The sequence below is a fragment of the Atractosteus spatula genome, chromosome 18 (assembly GCF_055471065.1).
Source record: "Atractosteus spatula isolate fAtrSpa1 chromosome 18, fAtrSpa1.hap1, whole genome shotgun sequence".
In the NCBI taxonomy this organism is placed as follows: Eukaryota; Metazoa; Chordata; class Actinopteri; order Semionotiformes; family Lepisosteidae; genus Atractosteus; species Atractosteus spatula.
Window position 1 is genome coordinate 12,116,778 of NC_142723.1, and position 18,070 is coordinate 12,134,847.

At 42.2% G+C, this 18,070-nt stretch overlaps 1 protein-coding gene across 1 annotated transcript in view; it reads right to left on the reverse strand.

Annotated features, from left to right (window-relative positions):
- The window catches only part of LOC148818582 (dynein axonemal assembly factor 8), a 22,686-nt gene continuing 4,616 nt past the window's right edge, over nt 1-18,070 (reverse strand). Inside the window, exons 5-31 of the mRNA XM_088936883.1 lie at nt 17,675-17,777; nt 16,847-16,973; nt 16,062-16,205; nt 15,535-15,852; nt 14,730-14,883; nt 13,486-13,677; nt 12,528-12,680; nt 11,631-11,825; nt 11,001-11,117; nt 10,512-10,656; nt 9,779-10,088; nt 9,128-9,237; nt 8,522-8,676; nt 8,003-8,147; nt 7,780-7,911; nt 7,311-7,505; nt 6,025-6,324; nt 5,550-5,612; nt 4,858-4,911; nt 4,485-4,654; nt 3,781-3,976; nt 3,364-3,458; nt 2,706-2,826; nt 2,161-2,375; nt 1,709-1,794; nt 1,126-1,195; nt 1-644 (exon numbers count right to left, since the gene is read on the reverse strand). Coding sequence (XP_088793009.1) covers nt 558-644; nt 1,126-1,195; nt 1,709-1,794; nt 2,161-2,375; nt 2,706-2,826; nt 3,364-3,458; nt 3,781-3,976; nt 4,485-4,654; nt 4,858-4,911; nt 5,550-5,612; nt 6,025-6,324; nt 7,311-7,505; nt 7,780-7,911; nt 8,003-8,147; nt 8,522-8,676; nt 9,128-9,237; nt 9,779-10,088; nt 10,512-10,656; nt 11,001-11,117; nt 11,631-11,825; nt 12,528-12,680; nt 13,486-13,677; nt 14,730-14,883; nt 15,535-15,852; nt 16,062-16,205; nt 16,847-16,973; nt 17,675-17,777 — 4,152 coding nt within the window. The 3' untranslated portion in view covers nt 1-557. The remainder of the gene's footprint in view (nt 645-1,125; nt 1,196-1,708; nt 1,795-2,160; nt 2,376-2,705; nt 2,827-3,363; nt 3,459-3,780; nt 3,977-4,484; nt 4,655-4,857; nt 4,912-5,549; nt 5,613-6,024; nt 6,325-7,310; nt 7,506-7,779; nt 7,912-8,002; nt 8,148-8,521; nt 8,677-9,127; nt 9,238-9,778; nt 10,089-10,511; nt 10,657-11,000; nt 11,118-11,630; nt 11,826-12,527; nt 12,681-13,485; nt 13,678-14,729; nt 14,884-15,534; nt 15,853-16,061; nt 16,206-16,846; nt 16,974-17,674; nt 17,778-18,070) is intronic.

Here is an 18,070-nt window from a genome sequence, read left to right on the forward strand (position 1 = left end):
TAAGTGAAATTTAATATATGATCAATAACATGTTTTACATTTTTAATATTGTAAATAGCAACATAAAAATATATAAATATTTATAGAATGGTAAACCCATGCTACAAAGGTTTTTGGTAGGAAATTCAGTTCATCCCAGTTCACGTTTTTAAACTGTAAGAAAACATTTTGTTCTGCCCTGAAAGAGCTGCCATCTCTTTCATTCAGAAATGACTAGTGTAGTGCAATCCAGAGAAAAGGGGTCTTATAGGTTTCTGGCATTTGTCACCATGCTCAACACCAAGTCAAGCATCTAAAAGAAAAAGGGGGAGTTAGGGTGGTGTAGCCTTTAGCGAGGTTGCTGGCCTTGTTCTCCCAGCAACAAGTGGCCCATTCTTCCTGGGGCCACTTCAGTGCTTACATACTTTAACATTGGATATATTCTCCAAAAAGCTGTCATTCTCAGTTGTATACCTTGCGTAGCATGGGCTTACAATACCTCTGAATGTATGGCTTTAGTTCTTGGTTGTGCTGCAGACCCAGACCTACAGCCCGTTGTGTGGAAGCTGTTGCAGTATTCAGCTCCGTGCAGTGTCCTGTGGCACAATACTGTGCAGGCTGTCGGGGGACAGGGAATCGAAGAGGCAGCACAGTAGCTTTGCAGCCTGCGAAAACAAGCACACGTCAATAAAGCACCAGTCACATTGCTCGTCTTAGAAGTGAGCTCTTTCAACTTAAAAGGTAAATAAGATGGACTGTGTAGCAGCGTTGTCTTCTGTACCGTGTTGCTAGAGGACAGGGCTTGTGTCAGTCATGACAGCTTTACAACAGCAGCCCCAGGGCCTTTCCAGGTTCCCGCGAGCTTGCAGCACTGAGTGGTTGAGCTATTTAACAACTGGGGATTCCAGATTAGGAGGATATAACATGGAAAAGTAATTTGTGGGGGAAAAAATATTCAATTTTCCATATTGTGGAGCTGGGGGGTGTCCCTCTGTTGGTTTCCAGGCTGTGCTTATCTGCCACACGTTGCTCTGCTGGAACCTTTCATCTACTTGAAAATTGGTGAATATACAATACTAATGAAGAACAGCAGTTGAGAGAAAATGTTTAAAAGCTAAATCCAAAGAGAAATTTTTTTCCACTTGCCTGCTTTTCATTGTAAGGATAAAGAATTGCCCTCCGCACATCCACCAGCTCAGGCTTCTCCAGACAAATACTGAAACAAAATGTACTTTAAGATACAAACAGTTCTGGCAAGTTTTACATACATAACATGGTCTTTAACCCTCAGACTGAAAATTACACAGTACACGATTACAGTTTTCCTCAACCACAAACTGTGGATATAAAACAATCAACAGGATTAGATAGTCTGCCTTATTATTCTCAGTTACAAAACAAAATCATACCCAGGATCAGGCTTTGAAGATCAAAATGCTGAAATATGAAAAGGAGTTTGAATAACAGCAAATGTAGTATGTACCAGTTCTGTACAGCCAGTTGATTGAAACAGAGATGAGACTATGCATGTCAAAGCAGAAGTGATGCATGTTATAATGAGGTCTCTAGCTACACATTAGATTACAGTTCCTATCTATTCCTCAGAGCTGGTGCTTAATATTTAACAGAAACGCCAAAATATAAAAGCACATGGAAATGTACATTTATGTACTTGAATTCAACTTTTTCTGTTGAGAAGTCATTTATGGTAAAGCACACCAGATGTTACCTGTCTAGGATGGACTCGAAGCAGGTGACAGCATTGTCTCGCTGAAGTGCAAGGATCAGACAGGGGACATTGGCCAGACTGGCACTCTGAAAAGAACACAGGCGTAAGATCAAGACTCATCTAATCTTTCACGGCTGTTTTGATACTGGAAGGAGTTCCTGAATTTTTGTAATGACAAAAAATTGCAATGCTCTATATGAGGGCTATGCAACTTGTAGATTTTTCATTTTCTTTCACAGCAGAATTTCACTACCACCAGCTCCTTTATTTAATTTGGAACAGGATCTGTGTACCAGAGTGCTGGTTGTATTAAAGCACTGGAAGTATTGCGTGACCCTGTTGTCTGCCTTAGAATTACACTTTCCAAATCTAGTTAGTTAAACTTGTTCAGCCCAGATATAAAAGAGAAGGACAGAGATGACTAACATTGCTGGACACTGATGTGCACTCACCACTGAGGTGCTCTCCTGGGGTGACTTCAGTGCTTCTTCAATGTGCCTGCTCTGCTCAGTGTCCAGCACACAGAGTCTCCCGGCCACCAGGTGGCAGGCTCTCTTCAGCAGCTGCTCCACCAGATCGAGATCGAGGGCTCGTCGGCGGGACTGCAGGAGCGGGGTGGGGATGAGCAGGCAGGTGGTCTGGCAGAGAGCGCTGCGCACAGAGGGCTCTGACATACACACACACACAAAGAAACAGTCCTAGGAGGGAACAGCAACAGGCTCCTGCTTGAACTGCTGCCATCACACTGCGATTTTCACTGTGCTTGTCTGAATACCCAAGGTACAGCTATGATATTCTCTAAACATACAAATTTGACAACGGGAAACATGTAACATTTAGATGTAAAACAAGTGTTGGTTAGCTTTACAGTAGGTCTAGATCATGAAGTTTGACTAAAGTCTGGTCCTGATAAAGGCAGAAGATGCGTTTGGCTAGATGCAAGAAGAGCAAACCACAGTGCTGGGTAAAGTCCTGAAAACTAGCTAGATTGTCTTACCTCCCTTCAGTCCTGTGGTTGTGATCAGGGGTATGGTGTCAGTGTTTCTTGTGTGCAGGGCAATCCTGTAACTTTTTATTCGTTCTGTGCTGACAGTGAGGTCAGAGGTCACACATGGTATCTGAGAAAAGTTCATACATTTTGTTGATTAAAATCTTTCAAATTGTTCATTTTTGAAGCCAAGATCTATTAGTGAAGTCTTAGTCTCCAACTGTGACAAAGGGTGACCACGACATTCAAGCCAGTAGTAATTTTCTTTAACGTTGAAGCCATAAACCAGAACATTTGCCATTTTTACAATTTGCTTCATTAACAAGGCATGGTAGGCATTAGGAACAATCTAGATATGGTCTGGCCAAAATGTGGGAGAACAAACACAAAACAGCTGCTTAAAACTTTTATGAACCTGCAAAGTGGCCAGTAATACAAACTTGTTTAACGATTCATGATGTGATCATCTGAGCCAAAAATCTATAAAACTAAGGGTTTATAGTTAAAACCTCTGGCTAAAGTAAAGCCACACTTATGTTTCTACAATCCAGTCTTGAATATAACTTCTATAGGGGAAAATGCCCTTTAGGGTTGTAAATTATGTGCAGCCACAATGTAACAAGGGAAGAGCAAAACAATTAGTTTTTTTTGCCTCGGAGAAACGCACCTCTTCGTGCTTCATTAATGTGCTTTCCGCACAGCACAGGCCCTCAGGAAAGAACATCTTCACATCTGCGATTGCCTGAAGGTATGACCTGGAGCCTGGAACATAGGAAAACTGTTCAAATGCTCAGAGAAAGCAAGGTGGCAATACAGAATTTGTTTTGCTTTGGTTCATTTCACTTGAAGCAACACGGCTAAAAAAACCTCTCCACAATTTAGCAATTAAAATTGGTCCAAATGCAAAACTAACAGCACCTGTGTGCCTGGTTCTTGCATCCATGACGTAGACACATTGTAGATACAAATGGTGGGCACATGGTGTCGATGCAGCACCCTGTGAGATGTGCTTTCATTGTCAAAGGAATGCACCAGATTTCACATTGCAGTTTTCATGCTACAATAAGACTGCAGTTCTGCTCACCATAAACCCCATTGTGAACCAGGTCAGTGCCATAATGAGCTCTCCACAGAAACTGATCCTGGGCTCGAGCTACACGGGGGTCCTCTGGTCCCAGCAAGTCAAGCAGCCTCTTTACTGCGTTCTCCCTCTGGAGACCCAGAGCCAGGGAGGGGCCTGAGGTGAGGTACTGCACATGGGCGTCCAGAGCATCAGGCTTCTGCTGAGACAGTCAGTGTCACACTGAGAATATTGCTATTGCAGTGTATTCATTAAACTCCGAAGCTGTTTAAATGACATACTGACATTAGCCCATTGACCCAATTCTAGAAAAATCACTTAAAAACTAAAAAAACATTGTTTTAATTGAATAGATGAGTATTATTTAGTTGTTTCATTTCTGTGTCCATAGGGAACCTCATATTACCAACAACAGCACAGTGCAGCTATCTTCTGTGTCTGTAATGGCGTGCATGTAGATAAAAAGGTGCACAGCTTAATGCAGCAGTTCAATACCCTCAAGAATGTCTCCATGGTCCATCTGAATTTGTTCCAAATTTCATTCAAGGTGAACAGTTTAAGATAATTATTTAAATTCTCCAGCTAACTACATAGGCACTCTGCATTAATGGTCACATTCCTGATCTGATACCGCCGCAGTAACAGACCATAATATAACAAGACAGTGAATCAACACAACGCTGTCCGAAGACCGTCAGGTGCCAAACCTGTCCCTCCGCAGCAGACATCACAGCAGCAGCCCTCCCAGTGTCCAGCACCACCAGCTTGAGGCCAACCACAGAGAAGCCGCTCTGTCGCACTTTGCTGAGGATCTTGCTGAAGGGGCGGCACCAGACTCCAGGTTTGAACAGAGCCACGGTGAAGAGGGGCTCAGGGTCTACAGAACACCATTACTCAAAATCAGCTCCCGGTTCTGAAGTTTGATTAACCACACATCTAGCTAATTACTCTACATACAGGGTTTAACAATTGTGCTGCAGCATCAAAATCTCTTTTATGTTACTATGAGATCTGTTTTCAGGTTTGGGTAGGATGTCTTTGACGTATTATTTGACAAAAAAGGCCATTGTAATTACTTACCCTCTACCATGCAACTGAAGACCGACTCCGGCCAGTCCCTCCACTGCTGCTTTCCTAGCATAAGAAAATTTAAAAACCTAAATTCAGTTAAATTATTCCATCAGAGTATCTGCTCGAGGTAAATCATTGCTACAAGTAAAAAGAAAATAAGGTTCACATTTTTTAAATGTAGAATCACTTATTTTTCATATACACACAGGATTTAGAATAGATGTGTGTTTCTCACATCCCTGCTAACACCTAGGAATCAAATCAAAATCAAATCAAAGTTTATTTATCAAATGCACAACAATACGGCGCGCAGCAGTAGTTGCTGGCAATGAAATGTCTTTTCTGCGAGCTCACAAGAATCACAAAAATCACAAAATTGAGGTTACGTTTTTTGAAATTGAATAAAACTCAATATGAATAGAGCTGCATGTGTCTATGTGCTATATGTCCATGGTGTATGCAATATATACAAGTAGTGCGGTTATGCTGAATACAATGAAAACTGTGTGTCCATGTAGCCATTACAGGTGGTTTGCTGAAGGAGCTGCAGGTTGGCTATTTAGCAGTCTTATTGCCTGGAGGTAGAAGCTGTTCCGTAGTCTGTTGGACTTGGACCGAATGCTTCGGTACCGTTTACCGGCTGTATACTGTATACAGCCAGTATACAGTATAGGAGGGAAAAAAGGGAATCCCATGATTACCTGGAACAGGGCCGCACTTTCTGGGAGGAGGCAGGAATCTTAGTAATGGACGGGCACTGTTATCTAGGTTAAAAGAATTTCAGGGTACAAAAGTCAAACATCTGTATGATGAAAACTATGCTTCACATGGACATCACTTCCAATAGACAAGAACGGTGAAAACTACACAGTTTTGTGCACGAGTGTGTTTCCCTACATGTAGCCCATCACGAGCACAAACAATGGTCACATAAAGCCTATGCAGTGCCTATGTTTTCTCTTGGTCCCAATGTCTATCCCAAGTCTATTAATTTCTTTGTTCTGAAATTCACCTTTTCCAAACAGTTATTTTATAAGCAACCTACAATATTTAGAATTAGCAGATACCAGAACTACCAAAGCAATCGTCATACCATCTCTTGACTCATATCTGAAAACCACTTCTAGCCCATTCTGCAAACCCGTTAGAGTGCACTACGGCGAGTTCAAGCAGAACCTGGGAGCAGCTCTTTGTCCGTGAAGAACAGGGCAGCCTGGCGGAAGGCCAGCTCAGGGGTGGGCGACATCACTCTGTCCAGGCTGCCAGCAGTGTCTTTTAGCAGCTGCCGGAGGACAGCGAAAGCATTGACCCTTCTCAGCGCACAAACCAAGGCTGGCACCGATGCCAGTGCTGCTAAGCTGTCCCTCCATCGCCGGTCCCCCACCTCAAAGGGGCTGACCTCCCGGGCCTGGAGTCGCGTCAGCTCTGGCAGCCACTTCATCGCCAGCAGTTCAAATCCCCCCTCATTGGGACCTGCTGGAGACAGGCATGACACATGGTCTATATTTAAAGTCATTCAAATGTACAACAAAGGGCAATGCCTGCCTTTAAGATTAGTTTAGAACTAAGCTCTGTACATACTTGGCTTATTCAAACAACTGTATAGTAAGAACTACACACTCAATGCAGCAGAGGCCAGAAGATAGTAACATCAATGGTGTCCAGCAAAGGACGCATGCACACCATCACAGAGTCACGCTGAGGGCCTCTCAGGTGTACTGTGCTTGTCCATGGGAACATGGCAGCCAGTATACAGTATATATTTTGTCTAAAATTGGTCTGTAGTACAGAGTGTACAATATGTAGTAGTTTTAATAGGCCAAATGACATCGCAAGTATCTTGTATAAGTCCATGTGAAAAAAGAAAAGATGAATACCACAAACGGTGCTTCACAGACACTAGTTATTGAACAGCATCGCCAGTTAAATAACTAAGCAGTAGTTCTAAACCATTTTTGACTGGATGGCCCCTTATCAAGAAATCATTCTCCTGAAACACTGTTTTAATTAAACATTACAAATGTCAGTTTGATTATTGTATTTATATTATACAAGTTTATATATATAAGAAAACCTGACAAAGGAGGCCATTCAGCCCATCTAGCTGACTTGGTTGCTAGTAGCTAATCGATTTCTTTCAGCTGTTTTTTGCAAGGAGCAAATGGTATCAGCTTCAACAACATGGCTGGGAATCCTAGAAGCTAACTACAGGTGAACGGATGTACCACAAAACACTGTAAGAGCAGATTTGTTGCTGTTCTAGACTGGAGGATAAAGGACACCTTTGTGTTGGGGATCCCAGGATAGTCTCTGAAGTCTCACAGAATACTAGTTGAGAAAACCCGATTTAAAATTAAATGCCACAAAAAGATTGCCTTCACAATGTATGTAGACTGATAGCATTCAAAGTCTGTGAGTAAATCCTGAACAACATCTCGACTGCTGACTGAGGATGAGGGTACCTGCTGGGCTGCCTGCCTGGGAGGCTTCTCCTCTCAGCATCTTACGCAGAAACTCCAGTCCAGAACCTTCAATGTCTCTGCTGGTCAGGGTCAAAATCACCACCTGCTCCACTTCAGGGTTAGAAGGAAAGCTACACACTGACAGCATGTCCAGGTAGATACTGCCACCTTCTGGCACCGACCACATAGAGCCGCCTGCAGACACAAGTCAGTCTTAATGACACAGTCACAGTGTTCTTAGAATTATATGAATTTGTGTGTCTGTCATTGATCATAAAGACTCAAGAACGAGTTTTTATAATGAATAAGGGACTGCAGTGAAGATGCCATAGGGAAATTAAAAAGTCTGTTAACTGATGAGACATGCATTACTGTACGTGAAGCGGCTGCAGGATTTACAATGGTTTGAACAACATTTGCAGAGCCTTATCTTTGGTACTGGGAATAGTGGAAACACCCTCTGACTTACCCAGGCTGTGTAACAGGCTGTCACTGTAGCGCACCGAGTGGAAGCAGAGGTCTGGATCTATGTTGACGTCGGCGGGGAGCCTGCTGCCGATGGTCGACAGCAAACCCTGCTCTGCAAACTCATTCATCAAGCCTGTAGGAAAAGGAAACGTGTGGGAATGGCATCCTCTCCAGTGCAGCAGCTCACTCCATCCTAAGGAAGGTTTGATGCAGAGGTCAGTAACCTGCAAGAAGGCTGGGACAGTGTCGCCATGCATGCTCCCTCCTCAGGAGAACAATCAGGCAGTGAGATGGCAAGCCAACCTGGAAATCCTCCTCTTTTTCATTCGAAACGTCCAGGAAAGGTGGAGGAGAGCAAAACACCAAAACCTACAGATTCCAAAGAAAGCGAGATCAGGTATGTTAGATTACAGGTTTAGATTATTTTTCCAATATGTTTTAAGGACGTATAGAAGCTTAAATTCACAAGCATTTTAAAATGAATTGTTAAGCATGTCACGATGTTGAACGTTAATGACAAAATATTGCTGCGATATAGAAAACTGCTCTGTTCTTTAGCACATTTAGGTTTTAAAAGCAGCAGCTGTCAGCCATTAGGGTCCAGGAAACCAGTCAACTGTGACAAACAGCGTGAATTTTGTTTTCCACTCCTGCTGCACTACGTTAATACTGTAAACCTAGCAATTTCTCTTCAATTTCATAATACGCACCGTGGTTCCCTTGGGTTGTAAGGACTAAGTTACCTGCGGGCCAGTCAGCCCCAAGGCCTGGGCTCGTCTGGGAGAGAGCTGCAGCCTCTGCAGGCCCCGAATGTTGTAGCCTCTCTTGACACACACGGCGAGGACATCTCCATAGCAACAAGGAGGGATGGCTGGAGACACCAACAAGAAGACGTCCACTATGTGGGAAGCAGAGGACACTGCTTTAGCCAAAGCAAGCAATGGTATTGGGACACTGACTTCTGAATGCGTCAAACAAAACAGCCTTTCAGAGCGCATTTTGAGACATATACATGTAAGCTTAGTTATGATTGATTTCAGTCCAAGCTATATCATTAGCTGACAACTGGATAATAAATCTCCACAGATGGGCATACAATTGTCGGTAACCTTTTATTATTGTGATGATCAAAAATTGCCATCTCTGGTCGAGGAATTACCGACCTTGATACTAAAATGGTAATGTCATATAGCACCTCTGTAGCACTTTCCAGCATGAAAAAAGAACAATGGCCTAATTTGGGGACTCCTGGGTTTGGATTAAGACAATATTTTCTAGGTAATTGCAATGATTCTATGCCATACACTGAAAATAAATTGCAAAAGATTTTGTTTGGTAAGCAATATTACCTGTGATTGTAGAGCAGAGAGCAGCAGGAGGCCTGGCTAAGCCTGAGGAGCTCACCATTCCATCACCACATTTCTCCTCTTGGGCGTGGAAGGACAGAACAGTGGTGGACCTTTGTGGAACAAGCAGCACAATGTAAGTTCCGCACTCTTTGAAGTCTTTGACAAGACTTTGACGTTGACACTCCTGAAGCACGATCATACATACCCCTTCTCTTCTTCTGTGGTGAAGAAAGGGCAGTAGTGGTAAGTGGAGCTGAATGCCACAATAGCCCAGATTTGGGAAGCCATAAATGAAAAAACTAACCAATATGTCAATTAAAAAAAACAGTGAATAGCAACAGCCCTGACATTTATTGTTTGGCAGTTATCCAATGTGGTCAATCAAGAGTCAAGATCAATTGTAGCTAACATTCTCTGATGCCATATCCGTGCTGCAGTAGTATCTACTTTTTGATCAAACCGCAATGCACGATCTCTAATGACTTGCCACCCAATAAACAAAGTGCTTGCTCAGTAGGGAATTCTTTACTTGGTGCCTAAAGTTGTGTTTCTTGTCAAAAGTCTGAAGTAACATGATCTCCAAGATGGCATCTGGCATTCCAAGGAGCCACACTTTGACTGAAGACTCTTCAGAAAGCATGCTGTACTCACCCATCCCCTGGAACAGTTGTGCTATTCTGTGGTCCCGCGTCAAATGTCCCACCCACTGGGACTCTCCCCCCAAACCAAATGCACAGCCCCCATTGGATACGACTGGCCAGGCGGGGAGTGTAGAACAGGGGCCTGTCCGAGCTGGAGCAGTGCGTGGCGTTGATCGAGTTGGGGTCTGTCAAGCTGGCTAGCTGCGGGTCTGAGGGGCCTGTTACATCCAGCCACACTGCAGCAGCTCTGGGGCCTCTGAAAGCCAGGGCAAGGACAGGCTTGGGGGCACAGCTCTGCTCATACCCTGAGGGCAGGCATCCTGAAGCAGAAACACAGAGTTGTGTTACTGGTCACCCATGGTGTCCTGAGACAGAAAACACACCTGAATGGGCAGAACCCTCTTACTGAAGAAGACTTTACTTTGCTGCCATCTAGTGAATAAAATAAAGGCTTTGCATTGAAATAAAGGATTTTATTGAGCCTATTTTTTCTCTCCTTTTCTCTTCTTTTTTTAAAATTTCATATAGTAGAACATTGCATTTCCAATCACATTCTTTGTCATGTTCTTAATTTAGCCCTTATTTCCTCTGTTTACTTTTAGAAATTGTGCCATCTGAGGGACATACTCATTAAATTCCTCTGCAATTGCACCAAAACTCTTTATTGCTACATTACAATGCCTCTGATGCCCCTCTTCACCCATACCATATAACAACAAACATTCTCATTCAGAATCCTGTACCTGTGCTGTTTTTCAGCAGACTATGTGTTGGGTAGAGCAGACGAAGTCCACAGACATCTAGGTTAGAGCTCAGGAGCAGCTGCAGAGTGTGGAGAATCACAAGAGGATCCTCAAAGAGGGTGCTGTAGCCCACAGCCATGGCCACCTGGAAACGACACATACTGTATGTAGTAAATAGGGAAGGTGGTATGAGAATAGTCAAGTATCCGTTTTCATACATTTTCCACAGGAGATATTTTACTATAGTACTATATAACTGTTCTGCATGAGTTCATGTTTGAAATGAACTTAATGAGGATAATAAATCATACAAGCAAACAAAAACTATAAATTTTTCAGTGATTTAAAATAATTTAACTCCAAAGGATCTGTATTATCAGGAAAAAAGTGCTGATTAAGTTGGAAGTAAAACCTCCACTTAACCTTTAAATGACTTTAGAGTTGCAGCACAAAGATGGGCATGAGTTGTCTCACATCTTTCTAGCGTACCTCAGTATTGGTGTGTTGACTGTCTGCTGTTTCTCCTGCACTCTCACAGATGTGTCCTTCTATTTCCACAGTCTGCCAATAGAAGCCAGGAGTCGTCCCAAAGGCCTTCTCTAGTGCCTGAACAATATTCACCAAGTAAGAATAGATCTCTTTGACACTACACTCTGAGGTTTAACACACACCATTGCCATAAAGTTTAAAGAGGGACAGTTCAGGACTTACACTAAAACCAGTTACCAAAGAACTCTTGGAAATTAAGAGAATGTGCCGCAAACAGGGTGCTCTTCTTTACAGAATATTATGGGTGTCTGGAACAAGTTAGTTACTTCAAATTTCCCAAGATCATTTAGATAAAGGCTAGATGAAATCCTTAGATGAACAGCATCTAGTAATTAAATGAACTGTATTTGCTGAATTATGGTTTGCAACTTTTCTTCTGTTCTAGATATAGCAGGTCTCTGTAAAACACCCAAAACAGTCTATCAGTAAATCAGAGTACACCTATTTTAATGACAGGAGAAAAATAAACTCTTCTAACTACAACTCTTTTGGCCATACAGTCCTTTAAAATATGTTCAGAAATATGCTTACACCCCAGGCTGTGACCTGGAAAAAGCCAGCAACTCTTACCTTCCTCTCAGGGTTGACACAGATAAAGCTGTCGAGGCGAGCAGAGGGCACACTGAAGTGCAGGGGGTATGCCTGCTTGGCAAGGAGAAAATTCAGGTCCTGTGCCCAGGGGACAACGGTGTGCAAAGAGGTCTGGGATAGGAACCTGCAGACCCGCTGGTAGAACACTGAACTGCTTCTCTCCCCCTCTCTCTTCTGAAAACACAAACAATAACACTCTTACTGTAAAGGTAACAAGGCACAACCACATCTGTAAGAGGTCATACGCGATACTTGTTACTGGATTTATTTAAAATGTAGCTTCCTATCATTCAAAAAAGATAATTAGATACCTGCTAATAACACATAACGCATAACATCAAACCATATGTTTGTATTGTTAATACAACCCTTTTTTTGACGCACGGAAACTTTTTCAGAAAACAAACAGTATCAGCTTTTAAAAATTGCACAAACTGCACCACGTGAAAGGACGTATCCTCTCATCCTTTATAATAATCAGCAAGTCAACTACTATGAAAAAAGGAAACCAGATAAAACAAAAATCTTCCGGGATTTCTGTCAAAATCTTTTCATTGCCCACTTTTCAAACATGAAATATGTTTTCTCATAGGTGACATTAGCTTCTGCGACATCCCATCGAATGTACAGATACATTAAATCAAATTATAGCACAAACGTTGTTGTGAAACATAGCAACAGGCCAAGCAGGCTTATGTGCTCTCCACTAAGTTAAGCCGAGCAATCAGAAATGGTTCTGAATGCCAGATTAAGTAAGTCCCGTTAAGAGTAGGGTTTAATCATTTAAACCCCACTGTTAAAATGATTGGGACTTAAGATAATGTTTCTGACTTCATGGGCACGTAACCCCAGCTGAGCAAAGAGGAGAGTCCTGACTCTGTGTCGCCTGCTGTGCTGCAGACTCTCTCCAGGCGCGGCAGCGCACACGTATAGCGCCAGGCCATCCTCTCTCCACAGGTGCTGCAGCCCTGCCACCCAGAAAGGAGGGTGCAGCTCTTCTCCAGCATGGCCGAGCGGGCGCTGGCCCACCTGTAAAAGACAAGTGGAATCCAGTCTTAGTTTCCCACACATGGATCCAGGCATTTTGAAAAGCTATTCCAGTCTGTTGCATTTTAATGTCGACAATGACAAGACCACCATTTATTTTGCAGAAGCGGTTGTGAAAATCTAACTGGGTATTAATTGCTGTGTTTGTGACAGGGGCTCAAAGGTTTGGCTAACTGGTGTTGAAGGAATAGAAAATATTTTTTTAACAGACGAATTGTTCAGTTTAATTTTTCTTATGAATAACAAAGAGCCTGTTTAATTTAAGGGTTAAGGATTTTAATTACAATGAAGGCACGCAAGTTAACAATGCTGCTTAAATGCTAGTGCGGGTGTAGGTATTAGAAACTGTTGCTCTCCATTATAGCATAATTCTAACGGTCAGAGATTCAATCTGAATACAAAATCAAGAAGCTGAGCGTATCACAGACTTCCATCAAAAAACATTGAAAAGTCTTGGAACAGGACTACCAATTTGAAAATATCCTCAAATTGGGCTTTGTCAAGACATATTTAGATCAATAATAAATATGACCTGAGTGGCATGGTAGTGTGGTAGTTAGTACTGCTCTTGCTTTTCTGTGAATTTCCTCCCACTTCCTACAGATATCCCGCCTAGAATAAATGGTATTTCTAACCCAGCCAAGGATGTGATCCACCCTCATAACCTATACTTCTGAAATTGGCTTCTTGTCGCCACAGTTCTTACAAGGAATAAGCAGCTTTCTGATAATGAATGGAGGAATAATAATGACCCCTAATGTTTTTGATTTCTCGGTAAAATACTCACCAAAGACAGAAACCATGTCACCAGAGAGTTGTACACATGGGATCCTGATAACGCCATGTCAAGAGTTTGGCCGCTGGTCCGACCACTAACTGACACCTGCCCAAGACTGGCCAGGGACACAGTCAGCAGGAGGGTCTCTCTGTGTTCACTCTCTGCAGATAGAGTGCTGATAGAAGGCAAATATGAGGCCTCCTTTAAAAAGATGAAAACAGTTTTAGTTACAAAGACCTCTTTTAAATAGTGTACTGTATTCTTCGACACATTACAAAGATGGACAATGTAGCAATACCAATTCCTATGCTAAACAGAATTTAAAGGACATGAATCACTAGTCTTGAACAGCAAACATTTGAGAGGCCTCAATACAAGAATTCAAATCTCCTGAAAGGTAGTGACCCAAACATTACCTGACATTTTACACACAGGGTAGTGAGAGTTAGGAACAAGCTGGCTAGCCCTACCGTTGAAACAAACGCCTTGGGATTCTTCACAAAAGAGCTAGTTGAACTCCTTGTATTAATTATTCAATTCAAGTCCAAATACTTTATTCATTCCAGGAGGGCAATTTAATTCAATTAGTCAGCAACCCATTTTACTGCATGGTGACACTGGCATCCTCTTGCTTGCATGCTTTCTTCTGTTCTTTACTGGGCACAATTTCTCTCTCTCGAATAATCCAGTATCTAGTTTATTTCATGAAAAAGTTTTTGATCACAAAGAATAAAAAGACCAGTTCTACAGTACCATGGACCTTAAAGTGGTACCACATTCTGGGCCTTGACCTTTGCCACCGACTGCACTGGTCTATTTAATTATCTAGAGCAATTCCGCAGGTCAATCTTGCTACTGCACCTTAAAACAAAGATATCTTTATCTAAACCTAAACAATTATTTTAAACTAATATACAATCTGGTAACGAGATCGTTTATCTTAATTGAAAGTTTGAGTTCCAATATAACAAAGAGATTGTGCCTCATCTGCAGGAAGCAAGTTTAAACCTCTTGTGGCAGAAAACCTGAGATAAGACAATCACCACTTTAATTATATTTGCTTCTGGACCAGGAATTTGCACTCTGATGAGACTATCAAACAATTTGTACCCGATTACTAAGGACAGTTTCATGAGGACGTGATAGTCCTCCTTAATTTTTATAGATTCCTAGACAGACCCAGTCAAGAACTGCAGCTTCTCAACGTTCTAGACTGTGCATTGAGCATTGCTAGAAACAACAGCAGAACTCACAGTGTCATACAGTATGTTAGTACAGTGAGCAGCAGGCCGTCTGCCAGTTACTGATCGCTTTGGTTTGAGGGTTTCCAAGTGTTGGTGAAGCTTCTGTCGACGGATATTCTCTTTTTGTTGCTCCCTGCGCTCTGCGTCCTTAGAGGCTGCAGCACTGTGGAAAGCCAGTCAAACACACAATTGGAACTTTTTTGTCTACATGCAAAGCATTAAATCTGAAACCCGTCTTAGTTCTCACTCAGCCACCATCCCCACTGTCTAGGATGATGGTGGCAGATGCTGATGCATTCATGAGCAGCAAACCTGATTCAGATCTAAAACAGGGACAAAATTCACCTTACAATAAATCAAAGCACAAGGCCAAAGCTACACTGGAGTGGCTTAAGAATAAGAAAGTGTTTTTGAAGGACTTGAATCCTATTGAGAATCTATGGAAAGACCTTAAAAACCGCTGTCCATAAGCAAACCCCAAGTAACTTAAGCATATAAGCAAATCTGCCAATTTGAAAGCTGACAATGACTCGTGGCTGCCCAATGACTTCATTATTGAATGAATACTTCAATCAACATTTGATTTTTGCTCTTTAGTTCCATTGACATTAATTGTTACTTTTCTTACTCTTAGAAATCTTAAGCTTGAGCATTCGGGTTTTGAATAGAATATTAAGTTTTAAAAACACGAAAACATTATTTTGGAATTTCACAAAATGGGGCATCCTAGGGAGCGTCTGCACACTTGCAAGGGACTGTAGGGTTCATTGGGAGAAATCTTACCCATTACTAATAAGAGACCGTGTGAAAGTACCTCTTGTTGCCAGTGTGCGTCTCTGTCAGCTCTGGGCTGGCTCTCTCCACACTGAGCAGCCTTCCTTCTCGCGACCTGTTCTGCTCACTCTCTGGGCCAGACTGGGGGGGTTTTACAGCTACGCCCTGAGGCTGGGACTCTCCCTCGCTCGTGCTCTGGGTTCCGCAAGGCTCCTTTTTTCTCCCTGGTGCTCCGACCTGGAGATCTTTCATCCCGCCAGCGGAGTCCTGCCGTTTCCCACTGGGTTGTGCAGGACACGCTTCACTCCTGTTCGTTTCACGGAGTTTTCTGAGCAGCAAACACTTTCCTGTGAGTTTACTGTGAAAAGAAGACTGATTAAATAACTTTGGATTCCAAAAAACACAGGGAAATACAGGACTACATTATTTCAGAAACTGTTTACTGAGGCCCCAATATCTCTGTACTACAACCCCTCACAATGTGTACTGTAGCCCTGTTCTGTCCTGTTCTTGTGGTGTTCATAAAGAAATTACAGAGAACATGCAGGAGATATTAGAAACAGATACCCATTTTCTGTTGGCCTTGGCCTTGGGCTCTCCAGTGGCTTTGCAGAGAAGGGGTGTTTGGGAGGGTCAGGGTGGCGGAGGTCAATGTGGACTGTGGGAGAGTCCTTTCGTCTTTTCACCTGCAGCTCGGCCCAGTATTCACTTCTGACACACAAAGAACAGACCCCGTTCACACTATATTAGTACATTTTATTTACAGCTAACCAACAACACGTCAGCTATTATTTCGGCAGATTTTGTTCCATAATTAGTGACGATGATCAGACTGCAATGAATGAAATAATTTACAGTGGCTGTACAAACTTCATATCAGCCTCTTGAATGGACACCCGCCATGGCACACAAATTATAATGTGACTGATGCCAGGCACAACACAAAGCCTCACCAACAGCTCATATTAAACTGTTTTTTCGAACTCTTGGTTAAACAGGACAAATTGCTCCAAAAATCTTTTTACATCAATCTAATGTGTTGCTATTTACCATAAGCTGAACAGTAACATTAAAACAATAATTACACTTAATATAAATGTTGTGTATAATGTAAGTCACTCTCAAAAAGGGTGTCTGATATGCACGTAAATTAATCACTTTTTAATGTTCGATGGTATTTGACATTGATTTTGTTGCCCTCCTATAAAGCCTGCTGGACTGGACCCTTCAGGATCAAGAGTGCACAATCCTGCTTGAGACATCCTAGATATAACTGGAAGCGTTTATCTCATGGCTGTTTATTATAGAGACCACCCTTTCACCCCAGTCTCCTAAAGGCACATGTTTATTACCGGAGATCTGACGGACATTGAGAAGATGAATTCTTCAGCTTCACGGATAAGCGGTCTGCATTTTGCCTCACACACAGGGCGGTCAGCTTCTCCATCAGAGCCCCCTCTGCCTTCTCCACAGCACTGTCTGAGAGTAATAATAATAATAATTATTGCTTACACTTATATAGCGCTTTTCTGGACACTCCACTCAAAGCGCTTTACAAGTAATGGGGACTCCCCTCCACCACCACCAATGTGCAGCATCCACCTGGATGATGCGACGGCAGCCATATTGTGCCAGAACGCTCACCACACATCAGCTATTAGTGAGGAGGAGAGCAGAGTGATGAAGCCAATTCATAGTACTGAAAAGTCAGCTAATTAAGTACTTCCCTTTTAGTGCTGGACACACAGATTCACAAAGAGAGTAAAGAAGACATTTTAAAATGCACAGCATACTGAACATTTTGAGTGGAGTATTGCATCACCCGCAAAGGAAAAAGGAAAAGGTTCTGCGTTTCTGCATGGAATTAACTTTTACTTGTTCCTATACTGAATGCAGGCTCATTGTCATTGACTCTCTGATTTCTACTCTAATTTGTGTTTATTTCAAACAAATTTATTCTCCTATCACTTTGTCATGCAATTGCATGAAGTAGTTAAATGTTTGTCTTAGCAGATCCTCATCTTACATCAAGTGTTAAAAAAGTCACAGCTTTCCATCAAGCTGTTTATCGAGGACATCTACTAAATGAAAATCTTTCCTCGAATGTGTTAAGCTCTTAAAATGTGCCTGTTCCACCTGCGAAGGAACACTTCAGTGATTTAATCTCAATTTGTCAATACCTGTATTTGTTTCAAGAGTTGTCACATCTTCTGCAGAGGAAGCAAGATGTCCATTCTGTTTCAGTGTCTGTAAAACTTCGTCTAGGTCCCACTGCTCAAGTGACTAAACCAACACAGGAAAGAAGAAACTGTCAATGTGTAGCTTCTGATTCTGTACATTTATGAGGTGGGAGAATAAGCTCCTAAGATTTTAGTTTCATATCATTTTGCACACCTGAAAAAAAAACATTTGGGGCATGTGAGATAATTATATTTTTTTCTTATGGCGATTTCTGTAATGCTAAAAATGGACAAATGTACTAAAATTTACTGTTGGTTTAGAAGATTAGCCTATTCTAAAACTGTACCATGGAAAAATAAGATAAGCCATACATATAAATGGGACCATGGGGACAT